This window comes from Aplidium turbinatum, chromosome 8 (assembly GCF_918807975.1).
Source record: "Aplidium turbinatum chromosome 8, kaAplTurb1.1, whole genome shotgun sequence".
In the NCBI taxonomy this organism is placed as follows: Eukaryota; Metazoa; Chordata; class Ascidiacea; order Aplousobranchia; family Polyclinidae; genus Aplidium; species Aplidium turbinatum.
This window is the reverse complement of record NC_137479.1, coordinates 6654148-6668865: the sequence shown is the minus strand read 5'-3', so window position 1 is coordinate 6668865 and position 14718 is coordinate 6654148. Positions and strand designations below refer to the sequence as shown.

At 37.3% G+C, this 14718-nt stretch overlaps 1 protein-coding gene across 1 annotated transcript in view; it reads left to right on the top strand.

Annotated features, from left to right (window-relative positions):
• The window catches only part of LOC145775241 (myotubularin-related protein 5-like), a 62712-nt gene extending 51838 nt beyond the window's left edge, over window positions 1-10874 (top strand). Inside the window, exons 37-43 of the mRNA XM_082586493.1 lie at window positions 106-208; window positions 406-489; window positions 2957-3067; window positions 7013-7144; window positions 7433-7525; window positions 8002-8133; window positions 8649-10874. Of these exons, the coding sequence (XP_082442619.1) occupies window positions 106-208; window positions 406-489; window positions 2957-3067; window positions 7013-7144; window positions 7433-7525; window positions 8002-8133; window positions 8649-8741 (748 nt within the window). The 3' untranslated portion in view covers window positions 8742-10874. The remainder of the gene's footprint in view (window positions 1-105; window positions 209-405; window positions 490-2956; window positions 3068-7012; window positions 7145-7432; window positions 7526-8001; window positions 8134-8648) is intronic.
• The last annotated feature ends 3844 nt before the right edge of the window (window positions 10875-14718 follow it).

Sequence of the window (14718 nt, the reverse complement as noted above, 5' to 3'; positions counted from 1 at the left end):
GTCAATTTTAATTCATGCTTATTTTTGTAAAAACATGTCCTGTTGTTTTACGCCGTGTCATCTGAACCGTTGCATTGCTTCATCCTTCATTGTTACGTCTCCCAGGATGTTGCTGAATAAGATTGGAGGCTTGCAAGGAGAACTAGGAATGCCTGTGGACTCCTGGATCAACACTTGGAAGCACATCAATGACATGACAACGCGAGTGGTATGCTTCTTCCTGTGTTGTTTGTTTCGTTTGTTTAACGTCTGCAGACGTTGAATTAATGTAAAAATGAGGAATTTTGCTGTCCAGGTAGAAGTTATAAGACCATAAATTATAAGTATGTAAAGTTTAGTAAACAGTTTCACTTGTTCTGCAAGAATCCATAGGAAAGTGACTTAATATCACGACTTGCTTTGCAGCTCAATGTACCTGACCATGTCCTGCTGGCCCGGGCAGACGTTCGCCAACTGCATAAGCTATCTACAGTTGAACTGCTTCATAAGGTATTTGGTTGCTTTTCGTCTCAGCTACATCATCAGAAGTTGAAATCAACGCAGCCCGTTGATGACATTACCAATGCACTTAAACAGTTTTATTGGTTTTTAGAAAATTATATAACGGCAGATTTACGCAAATTAGGTCATAAATTAGAAAGTCGTCCACCCATCAACGGTTCATCAACTGTTTGGATCGATATTATTGAAAACCTGACCCAAGCAAATCGTTTCAAGTCTCAAAAAGATTCATATCCTCAACTACATTGGTGATCTCATCAGTGTCAATTTACTTGCCTCAGTTCTAAATGGCTAGCCGGTGGAAAGGTATGCAATTGTACAGACTCCCCAGCTAGCAAAATCTGTCGTTTTGCATTGCGCTGATTCAGCCGTCGAGTCAATGTGAAACGATTTTTGATGTTGAGTAATAAACGCTAATGATTGTGCCAGCTGAGTGGATCGGCATCAAAAGTTTTTTTGTTCATCGGGTTACTGGCAAAAGAAACAATCAGCAATTTTGTTGTCATTAGTGTCATTTTATGTCGGAGAAAAATGCGTTTTTAAAATCACTTCAACGTTGCCAGATGTCAAACCGACTCAAAATATGCGACTTTTGTCAGGTGGTGTCCTTTAGCTTTAATTCCGCTAGCATGGAGTTGACTTCTGACAAAACATTCACTTTGCAAAGGAATATTACTGAAACAAAATTTGAAAAATTCCTGTTAAATGTTTTCAAATAATAATTTTTCATTCAACGATTGCTGAGCTTGCAAAGTAGCCTCTGGGTGGTATTTCAAAGCCACTTTCCTGGCAGTAAAAGTTTCCATTTGTACATTGTTTCAACGTCTGTTGATGTTGCATTGTGGAAATGGAAACTTGCAGGTTTGGCTAGCAATATTGATATCAATTGTCAACTTGAACTTTCTTCAAGAACCTACCGAAGCCGAGACGGTCTTCATCTCGATATGTAAGTGTTTCCATGTCGTATTTTTCGTTTTGATGATTTTTCATGTTTTGAAAAGGAAACATTTGCTTGCCCGATAAGATTTCACCTCATTGAAGTTGTTTACACGTTTAACTACGTTAGAACAACTCAAAAACAGCAACTTTTGTTTGTTGGAATCAATTTGACAACATCATGACAGAAGATTTTAACGTTGAAAAAGCGTTCACTGAACGAAAGTCTGCAACGACTTGAATTGTTTGTCGTTGTCTTGTTAATTTTGCTTGAACAAGCAGATGATCATTCAGCAACTACTGAGTCATTGTTTTTGCATCACAATGTCAGTGGAAATTTTTGCATTGTGACGCCTTTTTCGAAGTGGCTATTTTTTTTCACGCTAGTTGCCTTCGTTGCGACCGAAACGCATTGTTTCGTGGCAGGTGTTGCGTTGCCAGAGTTAGGATTAGGGTCAAGATGAGGATTAGGATGTGTTTCTCTCCCCATGTCTTCAAAATTTTCCAAATCACAAAATTTTGTTTTCAACGGCTTTCAACTTTTTCAAATTAGGACAGAATTCTTTATCTGGCAACACTTGCATGGGAAAATAGCCACAGCCTATTTTTTTACTCAGTTTTCTTGAGTTAACTGATATGACGTGTATCTTTGAAATTTATTTTAGTTTATCCGAGTTTCTTTCAATAGAAGTGCATTATATCGTTATGTTCAATCTGCTTTTGAAGTCATCATTCGGTCAAAAATGGCATTGTTGCATTTTAGTTCAATTGAAGATTATTTCACCTTTTCATCTGACATCAGCTTGACTGGTCATGGTGCATTGGCGCCATTGGTTCCAGGCGGTTACATTTAGCTCTGTGGCATCAAGCAGTTTTTTTGTGCCACTGACAAGTTTTATAATGTCTCTTTGTTGTAAATAATTTCTAACTAGTTCAATAACTTCTCCTATCATACACTTACGTTATTGTGGTCCGGTGATGCTTTGAACTGCCCAATAACAACGAAAGACTTTTATTTCTTGTGCCAATGCGTCATAATCAGAGTGCTTGTCTTATCATTGCCAGCGGAAGTTGCCATTTTTGCAATACAAAGTCGCAAAACGTTGACACAATGTAAAATCGGCAACGTTTGCTAGCTAGATTGTTGCATTCACCCCTTATCATCATCTGAATAAGGCTGGCTGCATAGCATAGCTAACCGGCTGCATAGTCGAGTGGTGAGAACCCTGGAACGGCAATCGAAAGAGCGCCGGTTCGACACCGCTCGAGCATGCGGCTGTGTCTGTGGCAGGACACCTAAAGGCATGCCTGAAGGTGGACACGAAGATTGGCTTCCCTGCCTTCCCGTCCACTTAATCTAAATCTTCAACCACCGGATGTAAGCCTGGATACGACAAAAAAAAAATCATCTGAATGATATATTTAAACTGTCACTACTTTGAGTTGCTTCTTATCTATGAATGCCCAATTATATATCCGCATCCAACGTATTCTCCTCTTCAAAACTGGCTGATTTCAGGCTGCGGAAACCGTTAAATTCCAATCTCAACATCCCTTGCAATCCCGGATGAGGAGCATGTCATCCGCATTTGTCTCATCCGTGTCATTATCCTCCTCCTCCTCCGCTCCGGTATCATTGATTTGTCATCTCATTTTGTTTGCTCTCACCAATCAGATGTCGTTAACAGCTTTCTTTTTACATTGATTTGTCATCACCTAACATTAATTTAACGTAATCTCTGCGCAAAACTATAACATGGTTTGTCACTTTGATGCAATGCTTTGGCAAGGCTTGATCGTTCGAAGTTTTTGCTTAAACTCTGCTTCATGCTTTTTAAACGTTATTTCATGTGAAATTGACTGTAGTTTTTAATCTCATACTTTTTGACAAAACTGTAGTGCATTGAATTAATGCAAAAACGATTCATTTCACTGTCTAAGACCTCATCACACTCTTGCTTGAGCGTAATTGGCTCTTCATCACGTGATTTAACTTTCCCGCCTTTGCATGATCTTGCATGAATATTTCTATACACGTCTCTCTTGTCAGTTGCATTTTACGTTGTTTCTACGTTGTTTGTTTGCCCTTTGCAAGGTTTGTAAACTGCGGTTCGAAAATCATCTCCCACAGCTTTGTGCTGTGCCATTTTTACGGAAAGATATATATTCTTTGTTTATTTTCTAAAATTCTTCCATTCTTGCAAGACATCTCTTTTATTGCCTTGTTTATTTAGTAACAGCAACAATCATATTTTGTGTTGAATTTGACAACTTTAATTATAACAATTCAGGATATTCATTTAATTTATTTAATTCAGTGATTCATAAACGGATCGAAGTATTGTCTACTAGAGTTTACAGTATCACTTTTTCACTCACTTTTTTACACACACTTTTTCCTCGTTTTTTCACATTTTTTTTAAATTAACCATTTAACATAGTAATAATACCACCACCATCATGCAATAACAATCAATGTTTGTGTTTGACTGATACTAGAATAGTGCTTTTTGGCTTGAAATTTGAAGTAAGATTATGAAGCAATGGTTTCCAAACTTTTGTGGTCGCTGACCCCTACACCTAAAGGCATGGCTAATTAATGAGCAAATTTGACGCATCTCATTCCTGTGCATTTTCGTTCTGGCTTTAAAGTTTAGAATCACTGCTTTGAATGATGACTTTGATAGAAATCGTAGTTTGTTGAAGCAAAACCACACGAACCAGGCAACAGTATGTCATTCATCAGAAAGGGATGGTTTCAACCAGTTCAAATTCGCTGTTTTTGAACGGTTCGTGATTGATCATTGTTATTTTCATCGCTACATTCAAAGCATTATTTTGTTAATCGTATGGCTTTGTTATCGGCAATGAAACTGAGCTTTTCATTTTTTTAGTTTCCTATTTTTAACGAATCAGTTTACCCGATTTTTTTTAGATAGTTTTGCATATTGATTTTTTGTTGCTTAATGCTTAATCACTAAAAAGTTTGCTGTTGTTATTTTGATCAAGTGATGTCGAAAAGACGTCTAAAGAAACCATTAATTTAGCCTCTCTTTGTGAAACTTGCTTTTGTATCTCATACTTCCTTGCGGTCTTTCCAAGGTTATTTTATTACTTGTAGTTTCTGCTTGTTTGTCGTAATATTAATTGTGAGCACTACACGTAAAATTACGCCTAGAACAACAGATGTCAATGTAATTAATGGACAAAATTTCACTTGTAGCTTATTTGGATAAAAACTGCATGTTTGGCTTCCAATGTCATGTGGGATAATTCGTCTAAACATTTATTACTGTATAATAGGGTGTTTCAAAATTTCACCACTTTTAAATTTCAAAACGAGTACCTTTTTTTCTGATGGAGTTTTGGCCGCTGATTACGAATCTGGCATTATTTTTTCATTATGACGTCATCTTGAGGGTGCCCCACGCGATTTTTCGCGTTTTTTCAATATCTCGAAAACTACTTGGGCTAGACGTATGGAATTTGTATCAAATGATGCAGAGTATACAATTTCCTATCTCTACTTAAGAGTGTTTAAAGTCGTATCTGCTTCAGAAAAAAAGTTATTTGAGAAAAACACTTTTTTATTGTTTTTACATCCATTCCATATCTATAATCTTCGAGCTATATGACAATACATTGTGACGTCAATTCGGTAATTGGTAATAACAATGGTAATTGTTTGTAAATCAACGATGATAATTGTTTGTTGACAATACGGGTCTTAAGGGATAAAAACAATTTCCAATTTGAATTTAGTTGGTCAGTTTTAAATGCAGTATAAGCAGGGATATGGCATGGTTGAGATCTGTTGAGGTTAAGTCTCTGATAGTCTCGAAAAAGTTACTTGGAAATACATTACCAACGTGTAGAGAAGTTATAGAGCACTATCATTATATTCAGCAGCTTTTAATGGATACAGACACTAAATTTTTGAAGAAAACTCCAGGATTCAATGATATCAAAGATGTAGTTATGAATGACATAGTTCAACTGTGGAGAAGAGCCAGCTTGCCTGCTATCGAGTTGAGAAGTATCCATACAAAACTGAAGCAACTTATTCACAAGTTTGCTGTGGCAAGAAAACGTGCCAAGAAATTGAAACTTATTTCAATCAGCGATGGCTGGCTCGACCAGCTCTTTGATATAACCAAGTGCCGGTGTGAAATACCAGATATATTTCAAACGTATAAAGGTAAAGCTGATTTGTAGTTGCAGTTTTGACCACAGAGTTCCAGAAAAAGAAATTATGTTTCTGAAAGATCAAAGATCCGTTAGAAGAATGATTTTATCTTCATCCAAAGATGCACTGTTTAATATACACAAGCTGCAGAGTGTAATCAAGCTCAAGCGACGCACCACGGCGGAAGATGATATTGAGAACCCCACATCCAGTAAATTAAGAGCTACAATAAACGGAGGCCTATCCAATTCTAAAGTTTTATTCAATTCGTTGAGACCGCGCCAGTTCGATTTAAATATAAATTCTAATGAGAGCAATGATGATGTTTTGGAAGCAGAGACAAGTGATAATGTTAGGGACACGTCAACCTATTTCGACCTGGATTACCAACCTGCTCCCAAGCATCTTGCAGGAGGAAAAGCTTACCTTAAAAAACGTTCATTTTCGATCAGTACCAGTGACCGTGTTAAAGCAGACCGTCGTTTAGTGTCGATTCGCCAACAATCCGATCTGCAGCGATCAACTGTTAGAGAAAAAAATATTTCTGCTTCGCCAACAACTGTACTTCGAAAGCGCGAGCAGTGTCGACTTGAAGCTTTAAATCAATGTGAGTAAGAGCTGAAACATGCTAAAGCAATTCAATTATGCTATGATGGAATAATCATAAACAAAATGGACAGGTACATCTTTTTGGGACAATTTGTGGATACAGGAGTCAAGTGTGAAAAAGTTATAGCTGTGAAAACTTTTTTGGAAGGAATTTCGGTAACTTCTCAGACCATTTTTAACTGTGTTACCGAGCAAATTTGTGAGGATACTTTAAGTAAAATATATTCAGTTATGTCAGATACTACTGCATTAAACACAGGGAAAAAATCTGGTATAAATAAGCGCCTGGCCGATTTCTTCATGGAACGGCATGGTCGAGGCATCCACACATTGGAATGCTTATTTCATGTTAATGAAATATATTTCACTCATGTCATCTAAAAAATCGAAAATCACAATTGTAATTGTCATATAGCTCGAAGATTTATCGATATGGATATAAAAACAACAAAAAAGTGTTTTTCTCAAATTACTTTTTTTCTGAAGCAGATACGACTTTAAACTCTCGTAAGTATAGATAGGAAATCGTATATTCTGTATCATTTGATACAAATTCCATATGTCTAGCCCAAGCAGTTTTCGAGATATTGAAAAAACGCGAAAAATCGCGTGGGGCACCCTCAAGATGACGTCATAATGAAAAAATAATGCCAGATTCGTAATCATCGGCCAAAACTCCATCAGAAAAAAAGGTACTCGTTTTGAAATTCAAAAGTGGTGAAATTTTGAAACACCCTACTGTATAACCTAAGAATGACGTTGATGCTACTTACATCACAGCGTTCCGCCATACCTGAAGAGCCCACAGAACAAAACCAGATTGACCAAGTTACAGCTGACCTGAACGCATCGCCAATCAGCAACCGGTCGGCCGGGGAAGTCCCTGTCTTTCAGACGAGCACTGCCGAAGAGGTTGGTGCTACTTTTGCCATGGCTTGGCTTCATAGAATGTTTTTTATAGGATATTAACACGCCGTATCTTGTATATGATTGCAGAGTGGCATATGACAATACAATGGTAGCGTGGCATCTAATGTGTAGATACTTTGTAATCACTAGTGAACACGTCTTGGTTCATGTTTGATGTCAGTGAGTTGTCACGACAACGCTTCCAGTTTGTTAAATTCGAATTCTCACATTCCTACAAACCCAATATGATTGTGCTTGGTTGATGCAAACATAGTTGACGTTTCCTCTCAGGTCCGCACCTACGAGGGGGCTCTGTGGAAGCAAGGAGCTTTGATGAAGGGATGGAAACTCAGGTTTTTTGTCCTGGATACCACAAAGCATGAGGTGTCTGGTCTTTCGTTAGTTACACCTTTTTGTCTACAGGGTACAAACTCCTGGTTTGATTGCTCGCTTGGCGTCCCATTCAAATCAGCGCCTTTGTACTCTTTACCTCAATTACATTCTTGCGTTCTTTTTTTCTCTGTATAAATTGCGTGACGTTTAACGTCATATTAGGTGACTCTACTACTGTAGTGCAATCGACTGCAATGTTTCACTTCGACTAATTTTGCCTGTTTTGTCTTATTCTGTTTTTATTAAATACAAGTCTAGTAAAAATACAACATGAGGTACGCACAGCAGTGAATGCCAACAGCATGCAGTTGCTGGGCTAGAGATTATAAGACAATGACTACACACGACATCAAACAGTGTAGTTTGTACTTTGTGCTAAGAATTTCGATTCGATTTTTTGTCAATATGTGGAACTTCTTGGAATGTCTTAATCATTTTGTAGTTACGACTCTATTTTGACGTTTTAGCTGCGTCAGTACGAGAACCGAGGCGATACTGTCTGCAAGAACATGATTGGCCTCAAAGACTTGGAGTCTGTGCAGCGCATGGACACCGTCTCCTCTGCGCCTAAAGGAGCGAACGACAAAGCTTGTTTTGAGGTGACATTGTATTTTACTCACTGCACCGCTCTGCTTGGTAGGCACTTTAACATAGGACAGTTTTCCGTGCGAACCAGCTACCACCATTGCGCCGCAGCGCAATGGTTAAGAAAGGTAGGACAATTTTCCTTATAAACTCAATTGATTACAGTCATTAAGATTCTTCTTGCACTCAGTTCAGTTGCAGAAGAAAAAAGAACATTAGCAAACGGTGGGAATCGAACCCACGTAATCGAAATGACTATTCTCTTGCCCTAACCTTAACCCATTAGGCCACGCTGCTTGTGGCGATACATTCACTTAATTTTCTTTGTATCAAAAATCTTTCGAGTAGATGGGTCAGAATATCACGTGCTGAGTCGCATGACTGAAATCAGCTGATTCGCAAGGAAAACTGTCCTATGTCAAAGTTCCCACTGCTCTGCTTGGGTGTCGAACGCATGTCCAACGCTTCTGAGGCGGCACTCTATCCGCTAGGCCAGAGATCAAATTCAAACTTTAAATTTTTATTCCAGGTTAAAATATCAAAGCGGTTGTATAACTTCATAGCTGAAGATGAACAGGCTGCTGATGATTGGGTTGACAACCTGCAAGCTGCCTTGCAATGACTTTCATCTTGCGCTCTGATTGGTCACTGTGAGAAACGCCCCGCCCACTCCTACCTCAGTTCCTTTTCATTGCTCGTTTCGCTACAGCAAAGATCTGATTACCAATGGGACAGTTGTATCAGTAGGCGGAGCATTACAAGTTTCAACATGTCTTCTAGTTTTATCTGAAATGTGTGTTGTGAGATGTTGTTATTCAACTTCAACACAATTCGATTTGTGAACGGCATTCCAGCAAGCAAAGTCCACCTTTTTTACATTGACCTCTGCAGACGTTGAATCAATGTAAAAAAGGGCAGATTTTTCTTGCTGGTGAACACTTCGTCATTTCCAATGCTGTCTGGATTGTTTTATTTTTTCTTGGACGTCATCAATATTATGTGCAATTCTAATCGTGTAGTATTCCTTTTGATTCCTCGTTTAGTATACCGCAAAGCGCAACGTTGATGTAATGTAAAATTGCGTATTTTACAGCTTGTTCGTTTAATTTATTCCAGTTGGTCGCCAGCTGAACCAAAACAGCCATGTGTAGTTTCAACAAATCCTTTTAGTTGTTTTTTTTTTGATAAATGCAACGTTTTTGTAACGTCCTGTTACGTCTGAATCATAAACACAATTCTTCAGTGACAATGCTGCATGACGACTTACTTCATTATCTTGTGCACTGGTTGCAGTAGTGAATACACATTACACAGTTCTCTTTTCCAAATATCAATCAGTCGTTTTTTACATTGATTTAACGTCTGCAGATATTGAATCAATGTGAAAACGGCTGAATTGCTGTCTAGTTTGTTTGTTTTTAATGCACAAAATTTGAAAATTAACGTTTCGTTTCTATGTCTCTTGACTTTAATTTTCATCGCTCGTTGTGGAGACTTCGATTACTCCATCGCTGGTTCTTCTTTGGCTCGTTGAATCGCTGCATCATTACTGGTTTTACTGTTTGTCATTGTCAGATATTCGATTGGATTGAGAAGCATAAACGCAACACAGAAACACGAAGTTTTCACCGTAAAACAAGTCTTCCACACTTTCTGAAATCATTTTCTTAAATTTTTTTTAATTTTGCACTGACATCTCTTCAAAGGCGCCTTATTGAGAAATTACGCTTTTTTAGATCTTTTTTGCGTTGTCGATACGTTCAGGAATGTTTGCTGTGTCCATTGTGGCTGCCTATGTCTTCCAACCGTCATTGTGACAGCTTGCTTGGTTGTTTCTTTTCAAATAATGAACACTTTGTCTTTCCTCAACAAAACCGGGATCGTCATAACATGGTGAAGTATCCCAGTTAGCAAAAAATCCTATTCTACCAATGTTGAAACAACGCAAAAAGTAACCTTTTGTTAGCTGGTAAATACGTATCATGTTTTCAAAGCGTTATTTTCTTTGTGCATCACTTCCGGTAATAACTTTATATTTGCAGATGCTCTATGCAGATTACAATCAAGTTTCAGCTCAGCCCTAGACAGCAAATCAGTCGTTTTTACATTGATTCAACGTTTGAAAACGTTAAATCAATGTAAAAATAGATTGATTTTTTTGTCTGGGTACGTATCACTCTTTTCTTAAATCAGGAATTGTAAAAGAATATTGTTTGAAAATTAACTGCATTTTTCCATCAAACTTCAAATTTAGACTTGATCAGCCATGTTTGTTCCATGACGGACCGCAAGGTAATTGGGTTTGAGCTCATTGCGTGGTTTTTTTATTGAAACTTATAACCAGGAATTTTCATAACTCTACATGTTGTCTGCACTCTTCCTTGCACAGATATAATTTTGATTCTATCCGACGAAAATCAGCACTCATTTGGCTTCAAGGTAACTCATGCAAATTCTGGAATCACGGGTTTGAAACCCACCCAAGGCGTTGCGGTTGTATACCATGGTCTCATCGAGGTTTTGTTATCTTTGCTTATCTGGTTTTTATTCAATCTGTTAACCTCATTCTTGATTTTATGACGTCAGTTATTTTCATCCTCGTCAGAACCAACTCGATGAACGTCACTTCAAAGCCATGACTCATCAAAAATTTTGTTGAGTAATGACTCTTTTTCTTTTTAGATTTCAAGGTTTTCTTTTCCGATTTTAAGAAGCTATTGAATCACAAAGGCTGAAAAAATAAAAATGCTTTTTCAACGAAATTGTTGTTTTGTTTGTGTGAAATTGAGTTATTTATTCTCCATGATGTTGGTCAGGCCATTATCTCTAAAGAAGCGGGCTGTATTTGGCGCGGAAGCGTCGAATAAACTAAGCTATAGTAGCTTTAAGAGAAAAGTAGTTTTACAATACCATCAACAGATCACTGACAGTAACTTAATGGGTTTGAATAACATTATTTAAAACAAATACAGTAGGCTACACTAGTAAAGTAACAGCATACTAAGCTCAAACGTTTTCGGCAAGAACTCTTTGTTCAATGGAAATACCTAATTGCCTACATCTAAACAAATAAATAACTAAATAATGGTGGTGATAAGTGTTAAATAAATAACTGCAATCTGCTCTGAACTAAGTACAACGTAAAACTGAGGAACGGATACCAAATATGTTCGTTTGAAAACCTTTTCAAAGAAATGCCTGGATCCATTAGTAATTAGTTGATTAGCACACGACATAGACTTAATTTGGTTATTTCATTTATGTAGGCTAATGATTTGTGTTTAAGCAAATTGTCACGGTTTCTTTCTATCTCTTACCAGGAAAAAGACTTGGAAAGGTTCAATGACGAAGTTTAATGGGTTAAACCGAAAAGCAGTCAAATAAATTCACGGATAGTTCTACTAGTGAGATGATATATATGAAAACGCTTGAAGGACTCCAACGAATGATGCACCACTTCCAGCAATTAATCAAAGTAACAGTAAACAGCAATAGATTTCAACGCTTACGGCTTTTGATCGAGTTTAACGTGATCCACTCACAGCTTCTCATACGATTCTAATTTCAATCAGAATATTATATTAGCATCAACTTTGCTTTACTCGTATTCAATACTTCAACTCTCGATCAACAATAATCTTTGCGTCTATTAACAACTTCTACTATTACAGCAATGATCTCTCATAACCAACTTATCATAATAATCAACTCATCATAATACAACTCCATAATCACATAATCAACTCAATAATAATCATTACGCAAACTACACCACTATTTATAGAAAGTTGTTTCGGTCTAGTAACATCGAGAAGGTTACGTAATGTCACATTGTTCTGTCAAGTTGCAATAAATGTCAACAAGCAGAAGCTTAAAGAAGGTCACGTAGGGTAGAAGACTCTCACATAATAACGATTTCGCAATCAGAGATCCATTGGTAAACATCCTTATGACGTTATGACAAACGTCACTCGGCAATTGTGAAAAACAACAGAACAATCCAGATTTGTTCTGAATGAATGTCCCGAATGCTCTGGAAAAACATTACATAATAGAGACCTGCAATCAAAGGTTACTTCAGGTCAATAACCGATAACAACACATCGCACCAGAATTTTACAATCAAAACAACACGCTTGTTGAAGACATAAGCAGCCCGTCGCGAGGCCTTGCACATTGATTGTGACACAAATAGAACCTGCACGGTTAAGTAAGCCTAAAACCAAGCCAATTTTCCATTAGGACACGCTGTGTTGAAACACAATAATAATCCAGCGCCTGTCCAGTGTTACTTGACTTTTGCCAAACCCATGTATTGAAAGAAATTTTATTAATTCTTAGTTCAACGTATAGAAATAGAATGGTCTCCCTAGCTTTTTTCACAGTAAATTTTATGTTGAGAATTTAAGACATTAGGAAAAGTTGAACACGAATCGTCGTCATCAAACGAGGTAAGGGAACATTTTTTGAGTCGATCGTCAGTCACAATTTGAAAAGAGAGGCTCATAGTTGAACTGTCAACTGGAATTATTGGCTTACAAAACCAAGCTACAGCTCAGTATTTATCATGAAACTAAGACAATTACATGATGCGTTCTACTGGTGCAAATTATTAAACTAAATGCCTGGTGAACAGCCTCATTCAAATTAAGATAATATGCTAACGTCTTTCAAATGTCGAAAGATGTAAGCTACAGCCGAAAACGTCCGAATATTTTTATTTCCTTTTTATTTTCATTAAATATATATTAATTAATACCGTGGTGCTGCTTAATTTTCTCTGTTTATGGTTGTCACTAGATCTTCAGAAAAATCCATATTTTTGTCAAAATTCGAACCAAAGATGCCATTTCGTTTGTTTATTGATTTTTTCAAGTTCAGCAACACTGTCATTGATTTGACAGAAATCTGCTTTTCTTCAAAAGGAAATCAAAGAATGTTTCTTTTGCGTTGCTAAACGTCGTCACTAGACAAGAATCTCGAAAAAATGTTTTTAAAAACTATTCAATGTTTGTAAAGCTATCTGGAGATGCTGTTAGGTTAAAGATTGACGACGGATTAAGGTTCTTAAAATTTGTGAAAGCATTTCTTGTCATTCGTTTTGGTTTCGTACGCTAATGGATCTTAATCGGCACGATAGCAATCTTAAAAGCAACACTCGTGCTTTAGCCGCAGTGATAACGAACTTCAATGGAAACATGAACATTTGCGTTGTATGTTTGTTTCAAGATTTTTATCTAAAAATTAACCAAAATATAAAGTAAAGCTTCCTCAGCCCGTAACTGCTATTCTAGCTTAGCTTTATAACTTGTGTTGCGTCTTGCAGTAGGCTAAGTAGGTTAAGTTGTAACGTGCCTTCAAATTCAATTGAATATCGATTTAAGAGTCATGAAGTTAAATTAGCCGATATAACTAAAGTGAGGTTCATTTTGTGGCAAAGAAGAGCAATTAAAGTTTTCGCAACATCCGTCAAATAGATAGCAACAACGCAGGAAGGAACGATGCTCTTTTCGTAATGAAGATTGTAGAGTAGCCTAACAAAACAAGAACGCCAGTCTTCTCGCTTGCTATGGTTGGTTTGAATTTTTATCCTCGGACTCACAAAGCCTTTGATAGGTTATTCCTGCATACGTGTAGAGGCTTTAAACCACCGACGCAGGATCGGTTACCAAGATTAACAGGGTGAAGTTTCCTCCTGTTGTTATATATGAACTAATCCAGCACCTAGGTGCCGCTAAATGGGGAGCAGTCCTGAAATGCGTTGCTCAAGAGCCGAACCAGAACCGCTTGATGTTGAGTTTTTTGTGTGTCGTCGATCGCTTAACTGCTGAGCTTACGGGGCAGATATTAGGCTACTTTGCAAAATAACGAAGCTTTGAACCGATGCTCTGACGTAACCACCACTGGCTCGATCATTCTTGGACCAGCACCAATCAAGTTGCTTTGTGACGATACTAATTTTAAAGAGTAAAAAGATTAATTTGAAAAAATTGATAAATCCAAAGGTACTATTTCTCTAAAGACAGGAAAAATTTACTTTACTTCCCGTGTTTTTGCACGATCTTTTAAATCAGTTATTTTGCCATCCTTCGGCGTATACAGCAGCTGTTATTAATTCTTTTTCTGGAGCAACGCAGTTTCATATTTTTATTGTCTTGGTGATCACTTGAACAAAATGAAGAGATAAATTCCATGAGTTAAAACAGGGTTTCCCAAACTTTTTTGGGCCACGGACCACTATTTGTGGATTTTTTCGGGCCATGGACCACTAATTTTTTGTAAACAACTTTTTAACTGCAACGAAGGTGCAACAAGTAAGATTTACGATACTGGATGGCAAAAGCTTTCGAAATCATTTAAGTTGTAAAGAACTGCGGCAATTATCTTTGACAGAGTAAGTACTGTACAACGTATATGTGTGTCTTTTTAATTTCTTGTCATATCACCACGGACCACCTGTGCAGTCGTCGCGGACCACCAATGGTCCGCGGACCACAGTTTGGGAAACCCTGAGTTAAAAGCATCAATCAAACTTGACTTTAATAGTTTTATGGAAAATAGTTGTTTGTACTTACGTTTGCCCGATTCACACAAATTCT